At 56.6% G+C, this 20,948-nt stretch overlaps 1 protein-coding gene across 4 annotated transcripts in view; it reads right to left on the reverse strand.

The window, feature by feature from the left end:
* SPTAN1 (spectrin alpha, non-erythrocytic 1) overlaps nt 1-20,948 on the reverse strand; it is a 342,467-nt gene that overhangs the window by 219,153 nt on the left and 102,366 nt on the right. For all 4 annotated transcript variants that reach the window (XM_078646605.1, XM_078646604.1, XM_078646602.1 and 1 more), the window contains 8 exons: nt 19,877-20,021; nt 19,159-19,313; nt 15,077-15,212; nt 14,594-14,695; nt 860-997; nt 559-669; nt 327-404; nt 84-239 (listed from right to left, as the gene is read on the reverse strand). In XM_078646605.1, the coding sequence (XP_078502731.1) occupies nt 84-239; nt 327-404; nt 559-669; nt 860-997; nt 14,594-14,695; nt 15,077-15,212; nt 19,159-19,313; nt 19,877-20,021 (1,021 nt within the window). The remainder of the gene's footprint in view (nt 1-83; nt 240-326; nt 405-558; nt 670-859; nt 998-14,593; nt 14,696-15,076; nt 15,213-19,158; nt 19,314-19,876; nt 20,022-20,948) is intronic.

Below are 20,948 nucleotides of genomic sequence, written 5' to 3' on the forward strand. Positions count from 1 at the left end.
TACGCAAGGTTTTCTTTGTTGCAGTTAGAATCGAGATAACTCACGAGGGTGCAGATACAATGGATATCCAACCTCAATCTCACCTTGTAAGCTTCATCTGTCGCAGTTTTCATTTTCTCATTGAGCCAGCTCTTCAGCTCATCAGAGTCACGGAAGAACTGTTGCAGGTGGAAAGAGTCAGCCAGCTGCGCACGCCGATGCATGGCACGTTCGTGAAGGGCATTGCGCCTGTTCAAGAGCTGCAGAAAGAGTAGAGAAATGACAGGGTCACTCAACAATATCTTACAAGAGTCAGCAAAGATGGCAGATCTATTCTACATGCTCACCGCATCCCTACGAGATGACACATCCTCCATGGCATAGTGATTGTTCTGAATCAACTTGGTTGCAAATTCATCCAAGGCCTGAAAATTCAAATAAATACAGTCACAGATAATGCGCTAAACGGTGCTCCACGCTAACCCAAGTGAATGTTCCCCTTGAATTCTCAGGAGCACAGCTTTGCTTCAGCCTGTTGGAACGTTCCAGAAAAACCGAGCTGCAAAGCGGGAGCCTTACCGTGATCTTCTCTTCCTGGGCACTGAGCGATTTCTCAAAATCCTCATGCTTCTTCAGAAGTGCCTCAACACTGTCCAGAGAATCACCCAAGTCTTCGTTGAGCAGGAACGCCTAATGCAAGAAGAGGAAGTGGGTTGAGGCAGGTAGGTCCCGCCACTCAGAGGTGGCGATCAAGGATCCTTAAATGTATGCCTACGAGGGCAACTAACTCCAGCCATCAGCAAAGGCAATTTCACTCAATAACATGCAACAAGTCCTCCTGTACCCCGCCTCCCCGGGCCAAGTCCATCCAGCTTCTCACCTCTTGCTTGCTCATCCAGTTATCGACTTGCTCTGTGTCCCGGTAGAAGAGCTGCAGGTCCATGCATTGTTCATACTGCTGTCTGCGCAGCTCCCACAGCTCCAGGAGCGTTGTCCTTTCTCCTGCCAGGATAGACAACTTGGAGCGAAGAAGGGACAGTTAATACATGACCGAAGGGGTTTGAAGGGACATGCATGCGCTTCAAGGCCTGGTCAGGGTTAGGAAGCACTATATGAATGCAATTATAATATACGTGAAAACAGATATTCAAAACACTTGTGGCCTGATGTATAGATGAAGAATCAGGAAGCGAAATCAGATTTCAAGGAATCACTTCTCCTCCCACCTACTTTTCCATCACCTCAGACAGATTTCCATTCTGGTCCACGGCCAAAATAACCTGTGCTCCCCCTCACTAAAAACCCTCCTCCTGACTGCAGCCGGGACATCTCTGCGGCAACCTCTCACTCATAACCCTGGTTCCATGTCATCCCACTCCAGACTGAGCCTGTTGCACACACAACACCAGCAGACGCTGCCCCCTCTTCCACCAGCAGACCCTGGCCCCCCTTCCACCAGCAGACCCTGGGCCCTCTTCCACCAGCAGACCCTGGCCCCTCTTCCACCAGCAGACCCTGGCCCCTTCCAGCAGCAGACCCTGGCCCCTCTTCCACCAGCAGACCCTGGCCCCTCTTCCACCAGCAGACCCTGCCCCCTTCCAGCAGCAGACGCTGCCCCCTCTTCCACCAGCAGACCCTGCCCCCTCCTTCCACCAGCAGACCCTGGCCCCTCTTCCACCAGCAGACCCTGGCCCCTCTTCCACCAGCAGACCCTGGCCCCTCTTCCACCAGCAGACCCTGGCCCCTCTTCCACCAGCAGACCCTGGCCCCTCTTCCACCAGCAGACCCTGGCCCCTCTTCCACCAGCAGACCCTGGCCCCTCTTCCACCAGCAGACCCTGCCCCCCTTCCAGCAGCAGATCCATCTCCCACAGCCTCTTCCACCAGCAGACCCTGGCCCCTCTTCTACCAGCAGACCCTGCCCCCTTCCAGCAGCAGACGCTGCCCCCTCTTCCACCAGCAGACCCTGCCCCCTTCCAGCAGCAGACGCTGCCCCCTCTTCCACCAGCAGACCCTGCCCCCTTCCAGCAGCAGACCCTGGCCCCTCTTCCACCAGCAGACCCTGGCCCCTCTTCCAGCAGCAGACCCTGGCCCCTCTTCCACCAGCAGATCCATCTCCCACAGCCTCTTCCACCAGCAGACCCTGGCCCCTCTTCCACCAGCAGACTCTGGCCCCTCTTCCACCAGCAGACCCTGGCCCCTCTTCCACCAGCAGACCCTGGCCCCTCTTCCACCAGCAGACCCTGGGCCCCTCTTCCACCAGCAGACCCTGGCCCCTCTTCCACCAGCAGACCCTGGCCCCTCTTCCAGCAGCAGACCCTGGCCCCTCTTCCACCAGCAGATCCATCTCCCACAGCCTCTTCCACCAGCAGACCCTGGACCCTCTTCCACCAGCAGACTCTGGCCCCTCTTCCACCAGCAGACCCTGGCCCCTCTTCCAGCAGCAGACCCTGGCCCCTCTTCCACCAGCAGATCCATCTCCCACAGCCTCTTCCACCAGCAGACCCTGGCCCCTCTTCCACCAGCAGACTCTGGCCCCTCTTCCACCAGCAGACCCTGGCCCCTCTTCCACCAGCAGACCCTGGGCCCTCTTCCACCAGCAGACCCTGGGCCCCTCTTCCACCAGCAGACCCTGGCCCCTCTTCCAGCAGCAGACCCTGGCCCCTCTTCCAGCAGCAGACCCTGGCCCCTCTTCCAGCAGCAGACCCTGGCCCCTCTTCCACCAGCAGACCCTGGCCCCTCTTCCACCAGCAGACCCTGGCCCCTCTTCCACCAGCAGACCCTGGCCCCTCTTCCACCAGCAGACCCTGGCCCCTCTTCCACCAGCAGACCCTGCCCCCCTTCCAGCAGCAGATGCATCTCCCACAGCCTCTTCCACCAGCAGACCCTGGCCCCTCTATCACCAGCAGACTCTGGCCCCTCTTCCACCAGCAGACCCTGGCCCCTCTTCCACCAGCAGACCCTGGCCCCTCTTCCACCAGCAGACCCTGGGCCCCTCTTCCACTAGCAGACCCTGGGCCCCTCTTCCACCAGCAGACCCTGCCCCTCTTCCACCAGCAGACCCTGGCCCCTCTTCCAGCAGCAGACCCTGGCCCCTCTTCCAGCAGCAGACCCTGGCCCCTCTTCCACCAGCAGACCCTGGCCCCTCTTCCACCAGCAGACCCTGGCCCCCCTTCCACCAGCAGACCCTGGCCCCTCTTCCACCAGCAGACCCTGGCCCCTCTTCCACCAGCAGACCCTGGCCCCTCTTCCACCAGCAGACCCTGGCCCCTCTTCCACCAGCAGACCCTGGGCCCCTCTTCCACCAGCAGACCCTGGCCCCTCTTCCACCAGCAGATCCATCTCCCACAGTCTCTTCCACCAGCAGACCCTGGCCCCTCTTCCACCAGCAGACCCTGGCCCCTCTTCCACCAGCAGATCCATCTCCCACAGTCTCTTCCACCAGCAGACCCTGGCCCCTCTTCCATCAGCAGACCCTGCCCCCTCCTTCCACCAGCAGACCCTGGCCCCTCTTCCATCAGCAGACCCTGCCCCCTCCTTCCACCAGCAGACCCTGGCCCCTCTTCCACCAGCAGACTCTAGCCCCTCTTCCACCAGCAGACCCTGGGCCCTCTTCCACCAGCAGACCCTGGCCCCTCTTCCACCAGCAGACCCTGGCCCCTCTTCCACCAGCAGACCGTGGCCCCTCTTCCACCAGCAGACCGTGGCCCCTCTTCCACCAGCAGACCGTGGCCCCTCTTCCACCAGCAGACCCTGGCCCCTCTTCCACCAGCAGTCCCTGGCCTCTCTTCCACCAGCAGACCCTGGCCCCTCTTCCACCAGCAGACCCTGGACCCTCTTCCACCAGCAGACCCTGGCCCCCTTCCACCAGCAGACCCTGGCCCCTCTTCCACCAGCAGACCCTGGCCTCTCTTCCACCAGCAGACCCTGGCCCCTCTTCCACCAGCAGACCCATCTCCCACAGTCTCTTCCAGCAGCAGACCCTGGCCCCTCTTCCACCAGCAGACCCTGGCCCCTCTTCCACCAGCAGACTCTAGCCCCTCTTCCACCAGCAGACCCTGGCCCCTCTTCCAGCAGCAGACCCTGGCCCCTCTTCCAGCAGCAGACCCTGGCCCCTCTTCCACCAGCAGACCCTGGCCCCTCTTCCACCAGCAGACCCTGGCCCCCCTTCCACCAGCAGACCCTGGCCCCTCTTCCACCAGCAGACCCTGGCCCCTCTTCCACCAGCAGACCCTGGCCCCTCTTCCACCAGCAGACCCTGGCCCCTCTTCCACCAGCAGACCCTGGCCCCTCTTCCACCAGCAGACCCTGGGCCCCTCTTCCACCAGCAGATCCATCTCCCACAGTCTCTTCCACCAGCAGACCCTGGCCCCTCTTCCACCAGCAGACTCTGGCCCCTCTTCCACCAGCAGACTCTGGCCCCTCTTCCACCAGCAGACCCTGGCCCCTCTTCCACCAGCAGACCCTGGCCCCTCTTCCACCAGCAGACCCTGGGCCCTCTTCCACCAGCAGACCCTGGCCCCTCTTCCACCAGCAGACCCTGGCCCCTCTTCCACCAGCAGACCCTGGCCCCTCTTCCACCAGCAGACCCTGGCCCCTCTTCCACCAGCAGACCCTGGCCCCTCTTCCACCAGCAGACCCTGGCCCCTCTTCCACCAGCAGATCCATCTCCCACAGCCTCTTCCACCAGCAGACCCTGGCCCCTCTTCCACCAGCAGACCCTGGCCCCTCTTCCACCAGCAGAACCTGGCCCCTCTTCCACCAGCAGACCCTGGCCCCTCTTCCACCAGCAGACCCTGGCCCCTCTTCCACCAGCAGATCCATCTCCCACAGTCTCTTCCACCAGCAGACCCTGGCCCCTCTTCCACCAGCAGACGCTGCCCCCTCTTCCACCAGCAGACCCTGGCCCCTCTTCCACCAGCAGACCCTGGGCCCTCTTCCACCAGCAGACCCTGGCCCCTCTTCCACCAGCAGACCCTGGGTCCTCTTCCACCAGCAGACCCTGCCCCCTCTTCCACCAGCAGACCCTGGGCCTCTCTTCCACCAGCAGACCCTGGCCCCTCTTCCATCAGCAGACCCTGCCCCCTCTTCCACCAGCAGACCCTGGGCCTCTCTTCCACCAGCAGACCCTGGCCCCTCTTCCATCAGCAGACCCTGGCCCCTCTTCCACCAGCAGACCCTGGCCCCTCTTCCATCAGCAGACCCTGGCCCCTCTTCCATCAGCAGACCCTGCCCCCTCTTCCACCAGCAGATCCATCTCACACAGTCTCTTCCACCAGCAGACCCTGGCCCCTCTTCCACCAGCAGACCCTGGCCCCTCTTCCACCAGCAGACTCTGGCCCCTCTTCCACCAGCAGACCCTGGCCCCTCTTCCACCAGCAGACCCTGGCCCCTCTTCCACCAGCAGACCCTGGGCCCTCTTCCACCAGCAGACCCTGGCCCCTCTTCCACCAGCAGACCCTGGCCCCTCTTCCACCAGCAGACCCTGGCCCCTCTTCCACCAGCAGACCCTGGCCCCTCTTCCACCAGCAGACCCTGGCCCCTCTTCCACCAGCAGACCCTGGCCCCTCTTCCACCAGCAGACCCTGGCCCCTCTTCCACCAGCAGATCCATCTCCCACAGCCTCTTCCACCAGCAGACCCTGGCCCCTCTTCCACCAGCAGACCTTGGCCCCTCTTCCACCAGCAGAACCTGGCCCCTGTTCCACCAGCAGACCCTGGCCCCTCTTCCACCAGCAGACCCTGGGCCCCTCTTCCACTAGCAGACCCTGGCCCCTCTTCCACCAGCAGATCCATCTCCCACAGTCTCTTCCACCAGCAGACCCTGGCCCCTCTTCCACCAGCAGACGCTGCCCCCTCTTCCACCAGCAGACCCTGGCCCCTCTTCCACCAGCAGACCCTGGGCCCTCTTCCACCAGCAGACCCTGGCCCCTCTTCCACCAGCAGACCCTGGGCCCTCTTCCACCAGCAGACCCTGCCCCCTCTTCCACCAGCAGACCCTGGGCCCCTCTTCCACCAGCAGACCCTGGGCCTCTCTTCCACCAGCAGACCCTGGCCCCTCTTCCATCAGCAGACCCTGCCCCCTCTTCCACCAGCAGACCCTGGGCCTCTCTTCCACCAGCAGACCCTGGCCCCTCTTCCATCAGCAGACCCTGGCCCCTCTTCCACCAGCAGATCCATCTCACACAGTCTCTTCCACCAGCAGACCCTGGCCCCTCTTCCACCAGCAGACCCTGGCCCCTCTTCCACCAGCAGACCCTGGCCCCTCTTCCATCAGCAGACCCTGCCCCCTCCTTCCACCAGCAGACCCTGGGCCCTCTTCCACCAGCAGACCCTGGCCCCTCTTCCACCAGCAGACCCTGGCCCCTCTTCCACCAGCAGACCCTGGCCCCTATTCCACCAGCAGACCCTGGCCCCTCTTCCACCAGCAGATCCATCTCCCACAGCCTCTTCCACCAGCAGACCCTGGCCCCTCTATCACCAGCAGACCCTGGCCCCTCTTCCACCAGCAGACCCTGGCCCCTCTTCCACCAGCAGACCCTGGCCTCTCTTCCACCAGCAGACCCTGGCCCCTCTTCCACCAGCAGACCCTGCCCCCCTTCCAGCAGCAGACCCTGGCCCCTCTTCCACCAGCAGACCCTGGCCCCTCTTCCACCAGCAGACCCTGGCCCCTCTTCCACCAGCAGACCCTGGCCCCTCTTCCACCAGCAGACCCTGGCCCCTCTTCCACCAGCAGACCCTGGCCCCTCTTCCACCAGCAGACCCTGGCCCCTCTTCCACCAGCAGTCCCTGGCCTCTCTTCCACCAGCAGACCCTGGCCCCTCTTCCACCAGCAGACCCTGGCCCCCTTCCAGCAGCAGACCCTGGCCCCTCTTCCACCAGCAGACCCTGGCCCCTCTTCCACTAGCAGACCCTGGCCCCTCTTCCACTAGCAGAACCTGGCCCCTCTTCCACCAGCAGACCCTGGCCCCTCTTCCACCAGCAGATCCATCTCACACAGTCTCTTCCACCAGCAGACCCTGGCCCCTCTTCCACTAGCAGACCCTGGCCCCTCTTCCACCAGCAGACCCTGGCCCCTCTTCCACCAGCAGATCCATCTCACACAGTCTCTTCCACCAGCAGACCCTGTCCCCTCTTCCACCAGCAGACCCTGGCCCCCCTTCCACCAGCAGACCCTGGCCCCTCTTCCATCAGCAGACCCTGGCCCCTCTTCCACCAGCAGACCCTGGCCCCTCTTCCACCAGCAGACCCTGGCCCCTCTTCCACCAGCAGACCCTGGCCCCTCTTCCACCAGCAGACCCATCTCCCACAGCCTCTTCCACCAGCGGACCCTGGGCCCCTCTTCCACTAGCAGACCCTGGCCCCTCTTCCACCAGCAGACCCTGGGCCCCTCTTCCACTAGCAGACCCTGGCCCCTCTTCCACCAGCAGACCCAGGCCCCTCTTCCACCAGCAGACCCTGGCCCCTCTTCCACCAGCAGACCCTGGCCCCTCTTCCACCAGCAGACCCTGGGCCCCTCTTCCACTAGCAGACCCTGGCCCCTCTTCCACCAGCAGACCCTGGCCCCTCTTCCACCAGCAGACCCATCTCCCACAGCCTCTTCCACCAGCAGACCCTGGGCCCCTCTTCCACCAGCAGACCCTGGCCCCTCTTCCACCAGCAGACCCTGGCCCCTCTTCCACCAGCAGACCCTGGCCCCTCTTCCACCAGCAGACCCATCTCCCACAGCCTCTTCCACCAGCGGACCCTGGGCCCCTCTTCCACTAGCAGACCCTGGCCCCTCTTCCACCAGCAGACCCTGGCCCCTCTTCCACCAGCAGACCCTGGCCCCCTTCCAGCAGCAGACCCTGGCCCCTCTTCCACCAGCAGACCCTGGCCCCTCTTCCACTAGCAGACCCTGGCCCCTCTTCCACTAGCAGAACCTGGCCCCTCTTCCACCAGCAGACCCTGGCCCCTCTTCCACCAGCAGACCCTGGCCCCTCTTCCACCAGCAGATCCATCTCCCACAGCCTCTTCCAGCAGCAGACCCTGGCCCCTCTTCCAGCAGCAGACCCTGACCCCTCTTCCACCAGCAGACCCTGGCCCCTCTTCCACCAGCAGACCCTGGCCCCTCTTCCACCAGCAGACCCTGGCCCCTCTTCCACCAGCAGACCCTGGCCCCTCTTCCACCAGCAGACCCTGGCCCCTCTTCCACCAGCAGACCCTGGCCCCTCTTCCACCAGCAGACCCTGGCCCCTCTTCCAGCAGCAGACCCTGGCCCCTCTTCCAGCAGCAGACCCTGGCCCCTCTTCCACCAGCAGACCCTGGCCCCTCTTCCAGCAGCAGACCCTGGCCCCTCTTCCACCAGCAGACCCTGGCCCCTCTTCCACCAGCAGACCCTGGCCCCTCTTCCACCAGCAGACCCTGGCCCCTCTTCCACCAGCAGACCCTGGCCCCTCTTCCACCAGCAGACCTTGGCCCCTCTTCCACCAGCAGACCCTGGCCCCTCTTCCACCAGCAGACCCTGGCCCCTCTTCCACCAGCAGACCCTGGCCCCTCTTCCACCAGCAGACCCTGGCCCCTCTTCCACCAGCAGACCCTGGGCCCCTCTTCCACCAGCAGACCCATCTCCCACAGCCTCTTCCACCAGCAGACCCTGGGCCTCTCTTCCACCAGCAGACCCTGGGCCTCCCTTCCAGCAGCAGACCCTGGCCCCTCTTCCACCAGCAGACCCTGGCCCCTCTTCCACCAGCAGACCCTGGCCCCTCTTCCACCAGCAGATCCATCTCCCACAGCCTCTTCCACCAGCAGACCCTGGGCCTCTCTTCCACCAGCAGACCCTGGCCCCTCTTCCACCAGCAGAACCTGGCCCCTCTTCCACCAGCAGAACCTGGCCCCTCTTCCACCAGCAGAACCTGGCCCCTCTTCTACCAGCAGACCCTGGCCCCTCTTCCACCAGCAGACCCTGGCCCCTCTTCCACCAGCAGACCCTGGCCCCTCTTCCACTAGCAGAACCTGGCCCCTCTTCCACCAGCAGACCCTGGGCCCCTCTTCCACCAGCAGACCCTGGGCCCCTCTTCCACCAGCAGACCCATCTCCCACAGCCTCTTCCAGCAGCAGACCCTGGGCCCCTCTTCCACTAGCAGACCCTGGCCCCTCTTCCACCAGCAGACCCTGGCCCCTCTTCCACCAGCAGACCCTGGCCCCTCTTCCAGCAGCAGACCCTGGCCCCTCTTCCAGCAGCAGACCCTGGCCCCTCTTCCACCAGCAGACCGTGGCCCCTCTTCCACCAGCAGACCCTGCCCCCCTTCCACCAGCAGAACCTGGCCCCTCTTCCACCAGCAGACCCTGGCCCCTCTTCCACCAGCAGATCCTGTTCCTCACAGCCTCTTCCAGCAGCAGATTCTGCTCCCCATACCATCTTACAGCAGATTCTGCTCCTCGCACCCTCTTCCAGCAGCAGATCCTGCTCCTCATACCATCTTACAGCAGATCCTGCTCCCCATACCATCTTACAGCAGATCCTGCTCCTCGCACCCTCTTCCAGCAGCAGATTCTGCTCCCCATACCATCTTACAGCAGATCCTGCTCCTCGCACCCTCTTCCAGCAGCAGATTCTGCTCCCCATACCATCTTACAGCAGATTCTGCTCCTCGCACCCTCTTCCAGCAGCAGATTCTGCTCCCCGTACCATCTTACAGCAGATCCTGCTCCCCGCACCCTCTTCCAGCAGCAGATTCTGCTCCCCGTACCATCTTACAGCAGATCCTGCTCCCCGCACCCTCTTCCAGCAGCAGATTCTGCTCCCCATACCATCTTACAGCAGATCCTGCTCCTCGCACCCTCTTCCAGCAGCAGATTCTGCTCCCCGTACCATCTCAAAACAGATCCTGCTCCCCATACCATCTTACAGCAGATCCTGCTCCTCGCACCCTCTTCCAGCAGCAGATTCTGCTCCCCGTACCATCTTACAGCAGATCCTGCTCCTCGCACCCTCTTCCAGCAGCAGATTCTGCTCCCCGTACCATCTCAAAACAGATCCTGCTCCCCATACCATCTTACAGCAGATCCTGCTCCTCGCACCCTCTTCCAGCAGCAGATCCTGCTCCCCATACAATCTCAAAACAGATCCTGCTCCCCATACCATCTTACAGCAGATCCTGCTCCTCGCACCCTCTTCCAGCAGCAGATCCTGCTCCCCATACCATCTTACAGCAGATCCTGCTCCTCGCACCCTCTTCCAGCAGCAGATTCTGCTCCCCATACCATCTTACAGCAGATTCTGCTCCTCGCACCCTCTTCCAGCAGCAGATTCTGCTCCCCGTACCATCTTACAGCAGATCCTGCTCCCCGCACCCTCTTCCAGCAGCAGATTCTGCTCCCCGTACCATCTTACAGCAGATCCTGCTCCCCGCACCCTCTTCCAGCAGCAGATTCTGCTCCCCGCACCCTCTTCCAGCAGCAGATTCTGCTCCCCATACCATCTTACAGCAGATCCTGCTCCCCGCACCCTCTTCCAGCAGCAGATTCTGCTCCCCGTACCATCTTACAGCAGATCCTGCTCCTTGCACCCTCTTCCAGCAGCAGATTCTGCTCCCCATACCATCTTAAAGCAGATTCTGCTCCTCGCACCCTCTTCCAGCAGCAGATTCTGCTCCCCATACCATCTTACAGCAGATCCTGCTCCCCGCACCCTCTTCCAGCAGCAGATTCTGCTCCCCATACCATCTTACAGCAGATCCTGCTCCCCATACAATCTCAAAACAGATCCTGCTCCCCATACCATCTTACAGCAGATCATGCTCCCCGCACCCTCTTCCAGCAGCAGATCCTGCTCCCCATACAATCTCAAAACAGATCCTGCTCCTCGCACCCTCTTCCAGCAGCAGATTCTGCTCCCCATACCATCTTACAGCAGATCCTGCTCCTCGCACCCTCTTCCAGCAGCAGATTCTGCGCCCCATACCATCTTACAGCAGATTCTGCTCCTCGCACCCTCTTCCAGCAGCAGATTCTGCTCCCCATACCATCTTACAGCAGATTCTGCTCCTCGCACCCTCTTCCAGCAGCAGATTCTGCTCCCCGTACCATCTTACAGCAGATCCTGCTCCCCGCACCCTCTTCCAGCAGCAGATTCTGCTCCCCGTACCATCTTACAGCAGATCCTGCTCCCCGCACCCTCTTCCAGCAGCAGATTCTGCTCCCCGCACCCTCTTCCAGCAGCAGATTCTGCTCCCCATACCATCTTACAGCAGATCCTGCTCCCCGCACCCTCTTCCAGCAGCAGATTCTGCTCCCCGTACCATCTTACAGCAGATCCTGCTCCTTGCACCCTCTTCCAGCAGCAGATTCTGCTCCCCATACCATCTTAAAGCAGATTCTGCTCCTCGCACCCTCTTCCAGCAGCAGATTCTGCTCCCCATACCATCTTACAGCAGATCCTGCTCCCCGCACCCTCTTCCAGCAGCAGATTCTGCTCCCCATACCATCTTACAGCAGATCCTGCTCCCCATACAATCTCAAAACAGATCCTGCTCCCCATACCATCTTACAGCAGATCATGCTCCCCGCACCCTCTTCCAGCAGCAGATCCTGCTCCCCATACAATCTCAAAACAGATCCTGCTCCTCGCACCCTCTTCCAGCAGCAGATTCTGCTCCCCATACCATCTTACAGCAGATCCTGCTCCTCGCACCCTCTTCCAGCAGCAGATTCTGCGCCCCATACCATCTTACAGCAGATCCTGCTCCTTGCACTCTCTTCCAGCAGCAGATTCTGCTCCTCGCACCCTCTTCCAGCAGCAGATTCTGCTCCCCATACCATCTTACAGCAGATCCTGCTCCTCGCACCCTCTTCCAGCAGCAGATTCTGCTCCCCATACCATCTTACAGCAGATTCTGCTCCTCGCACCCTCTTCCAGCAGCAGATTCTGCTCCCCGTACCATCTTACAGCAGATCCTGCTCCCCGCACCCTCTTCCAGCAGCAGATTCTGCTCCCCGTACCATCTTACAGCAGATCCTGCTCCCCGCACCCTCTTCCAGCAGCAGATTCTGCTCCCCGCACCCTCTTCCAGCAGCAGATTCTGCTCCCCATACCATCTTACAGCAGATCCTGCTCCCCGCACCCTCTTCCAGCAGCAGATTCTGCTCCCCGTACCATCTTACAGCAGATCCTGCTCCTTGCACCCTCTTCCAGCAGCAGATTCTGCTCCCCATACCATCTTAAAGCAGATTCTGCTCCTCGCACCCTCTTCCAGCAGCAGATTCTGCTCCCCATACCATCTTACAGCAGATCCTGCTCCCCGCACCCTCTTCCAGCAGCAGATTCTGCTCCCCGTACCATCTTACAGCAGATCCTGCTCCTTGCACCCTCTTCCAGCAGCAGATTCTGCTCCCCATACCATCTTAAAGCAGATTCTGCTCCTCGCACCCTCTTCCAGCAGCAGATTCTGCTCCCCATACCATCTTAAAGCAGATCCTGCTCCTCGCACCCTCTTCCAGCAGCAGATTCTGCTCCCCATACCATCTTAAAGCAGATTCTGCTCCTCGCACCCTCTTCCAGCAGCAGATTCTGCTCCCCGTACCATCTTACAGCAGATCCTGCTCCCCGCACCCTCTTCCAGCAGCAGATTCTGCTCCCCGTACCATCTTACAGCAGATCCTGCTCCTCGCACCCTCTTCCAGCAGCAGATTCTGCTCCCCGTACCATCTTACAGCAGATTCTGCTCCTCGCACCCTCTTCCAGCAGCAGATTCTGCTCCCCGTACCATCTTACAGCAGATCCTGCTCCCCGCACCCTCTTCCAGCAGCAGATTCTGCTCCCCATACCATCTTACAGCAGATCCTGCTCCCCGCACCCTCTTCCAGCAGCAGATTCTGCTCCCCATACCATCTTACAGCAGATCCTGCTCCTCGCACCCTCTTCCAGCAGCAGATTCTGCTCCCCGTACCATCTTACAGCAGATTCTGCTCCCCATACCATCTTACAGCAGATTCTGCTCCTCGCACCCTCTTCCAGCAGCAGATTCTGCTCCCCATACCATCTTACAGCAGATCCTGCTCCCCGCACCCTCTTCCAGCAGCAGATTCTGCTCCCCATACCATCTTACAGCAGATTCTGCTCCTCGCACCCTCTTCCAGCAGCAGATTCTGCTCCCCATACCATCTCAAAACAGATCCTGCTCCCCATACCATCTTACAGCAGATCCTGCTCCCCGCACCCTCTTCCAGCAGCAGATCCTGCTCCCCGCACCCTCTTCCAGCAGCAGATCCTGCTTCCCGCACCCTCTTCCAGCAGCAGATTCTGCTCCCCACACCATCTCAAAGCAGATCCTGCTCCCCATACCATCTTACAGCAGATCCTGCTCCCCATACCATCTCAAAGCAGATCCTGCTCCCCATACCATCTTACAGCAGATCCTGCTCCTCGCACCCTCTTCCAGCAGCAGATCCTGCTCCCCGCACCCTCTTCCAGCTGCAGATTCTGCTCCCCGTACCATCTTACAGCAGATCCTGCTCCTCGCACCCTCTTCCAGCAGCAGATTCTGCTCCCCATACCATCTCAAAACAGATCCTGCTCCCCATACCATCTTACAGCAGATCCTGCTCCCCGCACCCTCTTCCAGCAGCAGATCCTGCTCCCCGCACCCTCTTCCAGCAGCAGATCCTGCTTCCCGCACCCTCTTCCAGCAGCAGATTCTGCTCCCCACACCATCTCAAAGCAGATCCTGCTCCCCATACCATCTTACAGCAGATCCTGCTCCCCATACCATCTCAAAGCAGATCCTGCTCCCCATACCATCTTACAGCAGATCCTGCTCCTCGCACCCTCTTCCAGCAGCAGATTCTGCTCCCCGTACCATCTTACAGCAGATCCTGCTCTTCGCACCCTCTTCCAGCAGCAGATTCTGCTCCCCGTACCATCTTACAGCAGATCCTGCTCCCCGCACCCTCTTCCAGCAGCAGATTCTGCTCCCCATACCATCTTACAGCAGATCCTGCTCCTCGCACCCTCTTCCAGCAGCAGATTCTGCTCCCCATACCATCTTACAGCTGATCCTGCTCCCCACACCCTCTTCTAGCAGCAGATTCTGCTCCCCATACCATCTCAAAGCAGATCCTGCTCCCCGCACCCTCTTCCAGCAGCAGATCCTGCTCCCCGCACCCTCTTCCAGCAGCAGATTCTGCTCCTCGCACCCTCTTCCAGCAGCAGATTCTGCGCCCCATACTATCTTACAGCAGATCCTGCTCCTTGCACCCTCTTCCAGCAGCAGATTCTGCTCCCCATACCCTCTTACAGCAGATCCTGCTCCTCGCACCCTCTTCCAGCAGCAGATTCTGCGCCCCATACTATCTTACAGCAGATCCTGCTCCTTGCACCCTCTTCCAGCAGCAGATTCTGCTCCCCGTACCATCTTCCAGCACAGATCCTGCTCCCCATCCCCACCTATTCTATTCCCGGCCGAAACAAACCAGTCCAAGACCAACCCCAGCTGCCGAGCCAAGAGTCCATACCAGTGGAAGAAGTGCACTATCCAAGCCCATTAAAACCGCTCTACAAACAGCAAAAGTATGCGTGCCAATATCCCAGTCCCCCGCCGACCAATATCCAAGCCACGAAGACAATGCCACATGTACCTTCTCCCGGACTTCATCAGAAGCATAGTGACCAGCAGCAAGCAAGGCCAGTCCAGACTCGTCAGCAGATTTGAAGCTGTCCTCGTGAGCATCAATTTCACCCTGCAAAGGAAGCAAAACCAGTAACGCTCAGACTAGGAGGCAAAGTGGTGTTTGAGGCATGCTTGCAATCCTTGGATGAAAGGAAAGACTGGCACAGCCATGAGTGCTCGGCTCTGAAGCAGGAACTGCAAATAATCTTACAAACTGTTAACTTTAAAATGTCAAAGATTTCTTCAGGTAGCCAAGACACTGTCGGGGAAGTCAAGATGATGAGACATGCTGGAGGGCTCAAATTGGAGAACCGGAGGAGAAGGGGTAGTTTGGCCCAAATTAAACATGCCAATCACAAAGGAACTCCTCGTATTTGCAGCCCTTGAGATGTGAATGACCGCATTAAACTAGTTGGGTCTAGAATGCGCGGGGTATCATCCCCAGGCATACCTTATGCTCCTGGTGCCGGTCTAGCAATGCTTCCGCCCCTGCCACGTCATTGGCCAGCTCGTCAGCATTAATGAGTGCACGCATCTCAGTCACCCAGCTGGTGAGATCCCGGAAGTCTGCCAGGAAGCGTTGCAGCCTGCAAGAGAAAAAAGTTCATCACAACCCCAGTACTAACTAGTTGTGTGGATGCAGAGAGCACTTTTGTGCTTCACTGTCTCGTTCAAGCTCTGAGGCATGAGAGAGAGGATATTCTATCATGTTAGGCACTCATCTACATTTTAACCGTTGGTATTGTAAGCGTCTTCCACAACCCTCCTAGGACCCCAATGTGGGGTCACAGTACTAGAGAGACCTTTCCGAAAAACTGTCCACTGGAACCTCTTCAAATTTTCTGAAATTTTAGCGGGTTGTGTGATGGAAGGATTACGTTACCCTGTAAGCATCTGTTCCTGGCATGTGTGCTGTAGATTCACACGCTTTGCATACTCCTGCCATCTAGTGTTGGGACCGGATGTTTGCAAGTTGTTGTTCTTCGAAGAAGTCGTTTCCAGTCACAAGTTATCAACTTTCGGTGATAATGCGCAAGGGCGTCGACTCCGTTGTTAGACTGTTTTCCGCAAGAAGGTGAGAATGGAGTAAGTGTAGAATAGAGATGTCCAAGCATGTTTAATGTAAGTGATGAGAAGTGTTACGACCATAGGTGTCCGGGGAGGAGGGAGGGCACATGTGAATCTACAGCTCTACTTGTCAAGAACAGATGCTTACAGGATAAGTAACATAATCCGTTCGAGGCATGTGTGCTGTAGATACACATGCTTTGCATAGACTGTAAAGCAGTATGCTCCAAAAGCAGGGGAGAACCAGATGGCGTTGCAGTTGTTTGAAAAAGTGTTCTTAGCACTGAAGTGTGGCTCACTGGTTAGAGGAGGCAGACCCGGACGCTGAGATCAGACCCGGGACCAGGGTTCAATTCCCGACGCGGCAGGGTCTTGAGCCCAAAATGTCCACGGACTCTGTAATTCTCGCTTCGGTGCCTACTCAAATCACAGGTTCACACTCTGCAACTCTGGGCAATGGCTTGCTTAATCTCCACTACGGCCCCCCGCGGCGGGATGCCTGGCTCTCACCTTGGGGAACCCAGTAGGGGCTATCTCACAGGGAAAAACCAGGACGGGTTCCCAATGCAAAGCGCTTTGAGACCTGGCGGTGATATTGCGCTATATAAAAACCCATCCATCCATCCTTGTCCGACATTGGCTTGTTGACGTGCTAACACATCCACACAATAATATTTGGTAAATGTGTGTGGTGTGGACCATGTAGCTGCCTTACATATGTCAGCTATAGGAATGTTGCCTAAAAAGGCCACAGAAGCCCCTATTTTGCGAATAGAATGTGCTCTAGGGGGTATAACGTTCTTTTAACTTTAACATAGCAAGTCTGAATACATTTAACAATCCGCATAGAAATACTGGATTTAGTTGAGGGAAGAACACAGGTAACAACTGATTATTTTTGGATTTGTATGAAGAACCACTATCTTTATGAAGTTGAAAGAAGGATTCTTCTAAGGTTAGTGCCTGTAGCTCACCAATTGTCTTAATGAAGTGATAGCAATTACAAAGGCAATTTTCCATGAAAGAAACTGTAATGAACAATTGTGTAAAGGTTCAAAAGGTGGACCCATAAGCCTTGTGAGAACAATGTTAAAGTTCCAGACAGGTGCAGGCGGTATCCTGGGTGGTTTTATTCTTTAAGGCCTTCCATATAGGCTTTAAATACTGGACCTTTGAATAAGGATAAATGTTTTCTGTTTTGAAGATACCTAGAGCAGCATGCAAGATGTATTCGAATGGATGTGTAGGCTAAGCCAACTCGCTGTGGATGCAAAAGATAAGGAAAATGCTACTTACCAGTATGCATCTGTTCTTGGCATGTAGGGCTGCTGACATTCATATCGCCCGCCCTCCTCCCCGGGGCCTGTCGCAGCTGCAGGGTTTTCTTTGCATGGCCATCTTTACTCTACTATACTTCATCTCTGCCACAATGGCGGAAAAAAAACAATCTAAGGATGGAGTGGATGCCCATGCGCACTATGGTCCAGGGGAGGAGTCACCTATCTCGTGATACTTCGAAGACTCTTCCAGGACAACAAAGTGCAATCATCCAGACCCAACACTAGGCGGCGATCTATGCACAGATATGAATTCAGTAGCCCACATGCCTCGAACATAATATTTTTTATAGCTGCATCTAGCGGATCAATTGCGTTATTACAATATATAACAAACCTTTTCAACTTTGCTGCACAGCTTGCTCTAGTGGTAAGTTCTCACTTCCTTGAGAATCATCATACAATCTGGAGGTAGGTTTAGGTATTCGAACCCTTTGACTTCAGGAGCCAGATCGCTAGTTTGAGCTCCTTGGGGTTTGGATGTCAGATTTCTTAACGGTTCTGTGTGAGAAGGTTGGCAGTGAGGTGCAGTTTTTGGTGTGGAACCACTGACCGTTCTAGAAGTGTGATGAACCATGGTTGACGAGATCCTGTGGGAGCCACTAAAAACCGTGTGAGTGATGTTTGCCTGAGTTTCCAAACCAGAATCGGAAGGAGAGGGAGAGGCATAACAGCGTAGGCAAATATCCCGGACCAGTTCATCCATAGGGCATTGCCTGCGGATAGATGGTGTGAGAATCTGGAGGCGAAGTTTGGGCATGTAAAGTTCTCAGCTATGGCAAGAGGTCCATTTGTGGGAAACCCCATTTTTAGAAGTATGGAAGGAGAATCTGGGCATGAAGTTACCATTTGTGTACTTGCTGCCGCATCCTGCTGGGGTCAGCAAATTGTTTGTGCATGCCTGGAAGGTGTCCTGCTAGAAGATGAATTTTGTGATGTATTGCCCAACGCCATATGGTCAGAGAGAGGCGTGCTTTTGATCCCGCTTTTGTTTCATTGTTTAAAATTTTCCACATTTTTTGACAAGCAGTAGGTGGAAAACGCCATTGAAAACAATATAGACATGGGTAAGTGAATTGTGTACCGAAGGGCACCAGATTAACAATTTCGAATCGGGGCGCTGCAATACATATCCGAACCAGATGGCGGAAAGAAAACAATCTAACAATGGAGTCGATGCCCATGCGCATTATCACCGAAAGGAGGAGTTATCTTGCTTTGTGACTGAAAAGACTTCTTCGAAGAAAAACAACTTGTAAACATCCGGACCCAACACTAGATGGCAAGAGTATGCAACGCATGTGTATCTACAGCACACATGCCTCGAACACTCATTTTAATTAACGTAGGTTAAAGAGAGTAAAAAAGATGCAGCTGAAGCCTGAAATGACCTGCCACTAGCTTTGATTTGGCAGAAGATGGGTACAGTTAGAAGTTCCTTGGACTACAAATGAAGCCTGCACATGGCAATACATTTTGGCCCTGATACAACAGTGAGACCTACAATCTTCTGGATTCGATGGGTGATACAAAGTGCCCTGATTGTACAGGTCCACACTAGCAGCTGATACGAGGACAGCAGCTCAGGCAAGAGGTGCCAGTGCTTTTGCATAAACTGGCTTAACTGAAGGGCGCTGCATTTTAATCTCTAGGTGTCTGCGAAGTCCTAGAGTTTCCTTTCACTGACAATCTGTAAGGGTCACGGATTGCGCACTCATACCCCAACACACAGAGAAGTGATAAAGAGTGAAGAAAGGGCACAACCTTACACCATGCCCTCCGGCAGATGGTACAAGTAGTGTGAATAAACGCATCTTACATAGCATGTATCAATCATCTTTAGAAGTAGCGTAGAAAGCCAAGCGTAGGCTTTCTTGGTCACCCACACGAGTCCCTGCACTAAGGAGGGCACACGCCTCTTCTAGTGCCCACACAAGTCCTTGAGCAGGAGATAGCCCAAGGTTCTTCACTCACACGTCCCTGCACCAAGGATGGCGCAAGCCTCCTCACCAAGACATCCCTGCACCAGGCACCACACTAACTCACCTCTCATGTACTAAGGGTTGGCAAAAGCATGCAATGCTCAACAGGTGGCATTAGTAACCAGTGCCCACTTCCATGATCTCACCTGTAGGAGTCGTTGAGCCGGGCGTGGCGCTCAGCTGCTAGGGTGCGGATCTGATCCCAGTTGGCTATCAGCTCCTCGCGCTTCACCTGGATCTGGGGTGCGTTTTGTGGGTGAGACTGTTGCAGGCGGTCAGACTCTGAGCCGAGAGCTTTCACCTAAACAATGAAAGCATGTTACGCTTAATAAACAATTGCTTTAGACATCCCGTTATCAAACACTGGTGTGTGGACTCCAATAGATGAGGTTACTTGCAACACTTCTCCACTGGCTTCGTGCACAATCTCACGGACCTCCGAGATGCTGTCAAGATAGACCAAGTGCAGATCCAGAGCAAAGAGATACACAACTATCTATGTGGAAGACATGAGTTATGCATGTCCACACAACTTTGCCACCACTTACACCACACTCCATCCCATGTCCACCCTGCCACACTTGGTTCCAGTACTACACCCAATAACCTAGACCCAGCAGTCACACTGTACCATATCTCACCTGTACCCGTCCCTCAACTCAGAAGCACGGATTCCTCAAGAAACCCTGAAAATGGATTCCTCATCTCCTGCCTCTCAGACCCTCTTGTAGCCCAGTGTTCAGTCTTCCGGCACAAAGCCCAGAAGTGTCCTCTGAAGAAGCTCCAGACTAATCCTCCACAGACCTTTACAATTAGTTTACTCACATCATGCACTCATCACAGCTTGAAGGCAGCCTACAATACCTTGTCCTCCAGCGCAGCCAGGTCCCTCTCCAAGCCCTCATGTTTTCGCAGTAGAGCCTGAACGCTGGCCAGGTCGCGACCAAAGTCATCAGAAGCCATGAGCTGCTCCTTTTCCTTTATCCAGCCGATAGTCTCGTCCACATCCCTGCAGAGGAAGAGAGCAGAAGCTTGTTTCAGAAGAAATTTCTATATATTGGTTGCCCATCAAGGAATTTTTTGGACACTCAACCAATGGCATATCGCTGCCTATGTGTAGAATCCAGCAACACATTTCTATTGGTCAAAATCATTTTTTTCCAAATCCACTAATAAAGAAAAACAGGTCTACAGAATCAACTCCATTAAAATTAACTTCAGAAAGAAAAGTAGATCAAATCTAATGAGGGTCACTGGAATTATGCAAGTGTGGGACAGCGCGGATTATCACATAATTGTAGATTAGATGCATTTGCCACATAAGCCATCATCTGACGCCCAGTCTGCAGATTTTAACCCAAAAAATGAATATGCTACTTACCAGTATGCATCTGTTCTTGGCATGTAGGGCTGCTAACATTCATATCTAGTGCATAGATCGCCGCCTAGTGTTGGGTCCGGATGATTGCACATTGTTGTCCTGGAAGAGTCTTCGAAGTATCACGAGATAGGTGGCTCCTCCCCTGGACTACAGTGCGCATGGGCATCGGCTCCATCCCCAGATTGTTTTTAGCCATTGTGGCAGAGATGGAGTGAAATAGTGTAAAGGATGTCCATGCTAATGATGAATGCAAGAGAGTATCTGCAGCCGCTACGGGCACCGGGGAGGAGGGCGGGCGATATGAATGTTAGCAGCCCTACATGCCAAGAACAGATGCATACTGGTAAGTAGCATATTCAGTTCGAGGCATGTGGGCTGCTAAATTCATATCTTAGCATAGAATACATAGCAGTCCCTCCATTAAGGGCGGTTGCCCGTGCCAGCTGCAGAAGCTTGAAAAAGTGTCTTGAGAACAGCCTGTCCCACAGCTGCTTGCTGTTTGGAATGCACATCTACGCAGTAATGCTTGGTAAATGTGTGTGGTGTAGACCATGT

This window comes from Lissotriton helveticus, chromosome 5_2 (genome assembly GCF_964261635.1).
Source record: "Lissotriton helveticus chromosome 5_2, aLisHel1.1, whole genome shotgun sequence".
Lineage (NCBI taxonomy): Eukaryota > Metazoa > Chordata > Amphibia > Caudata > Salamandridae > Lissotriton > Lissotriton helveticus.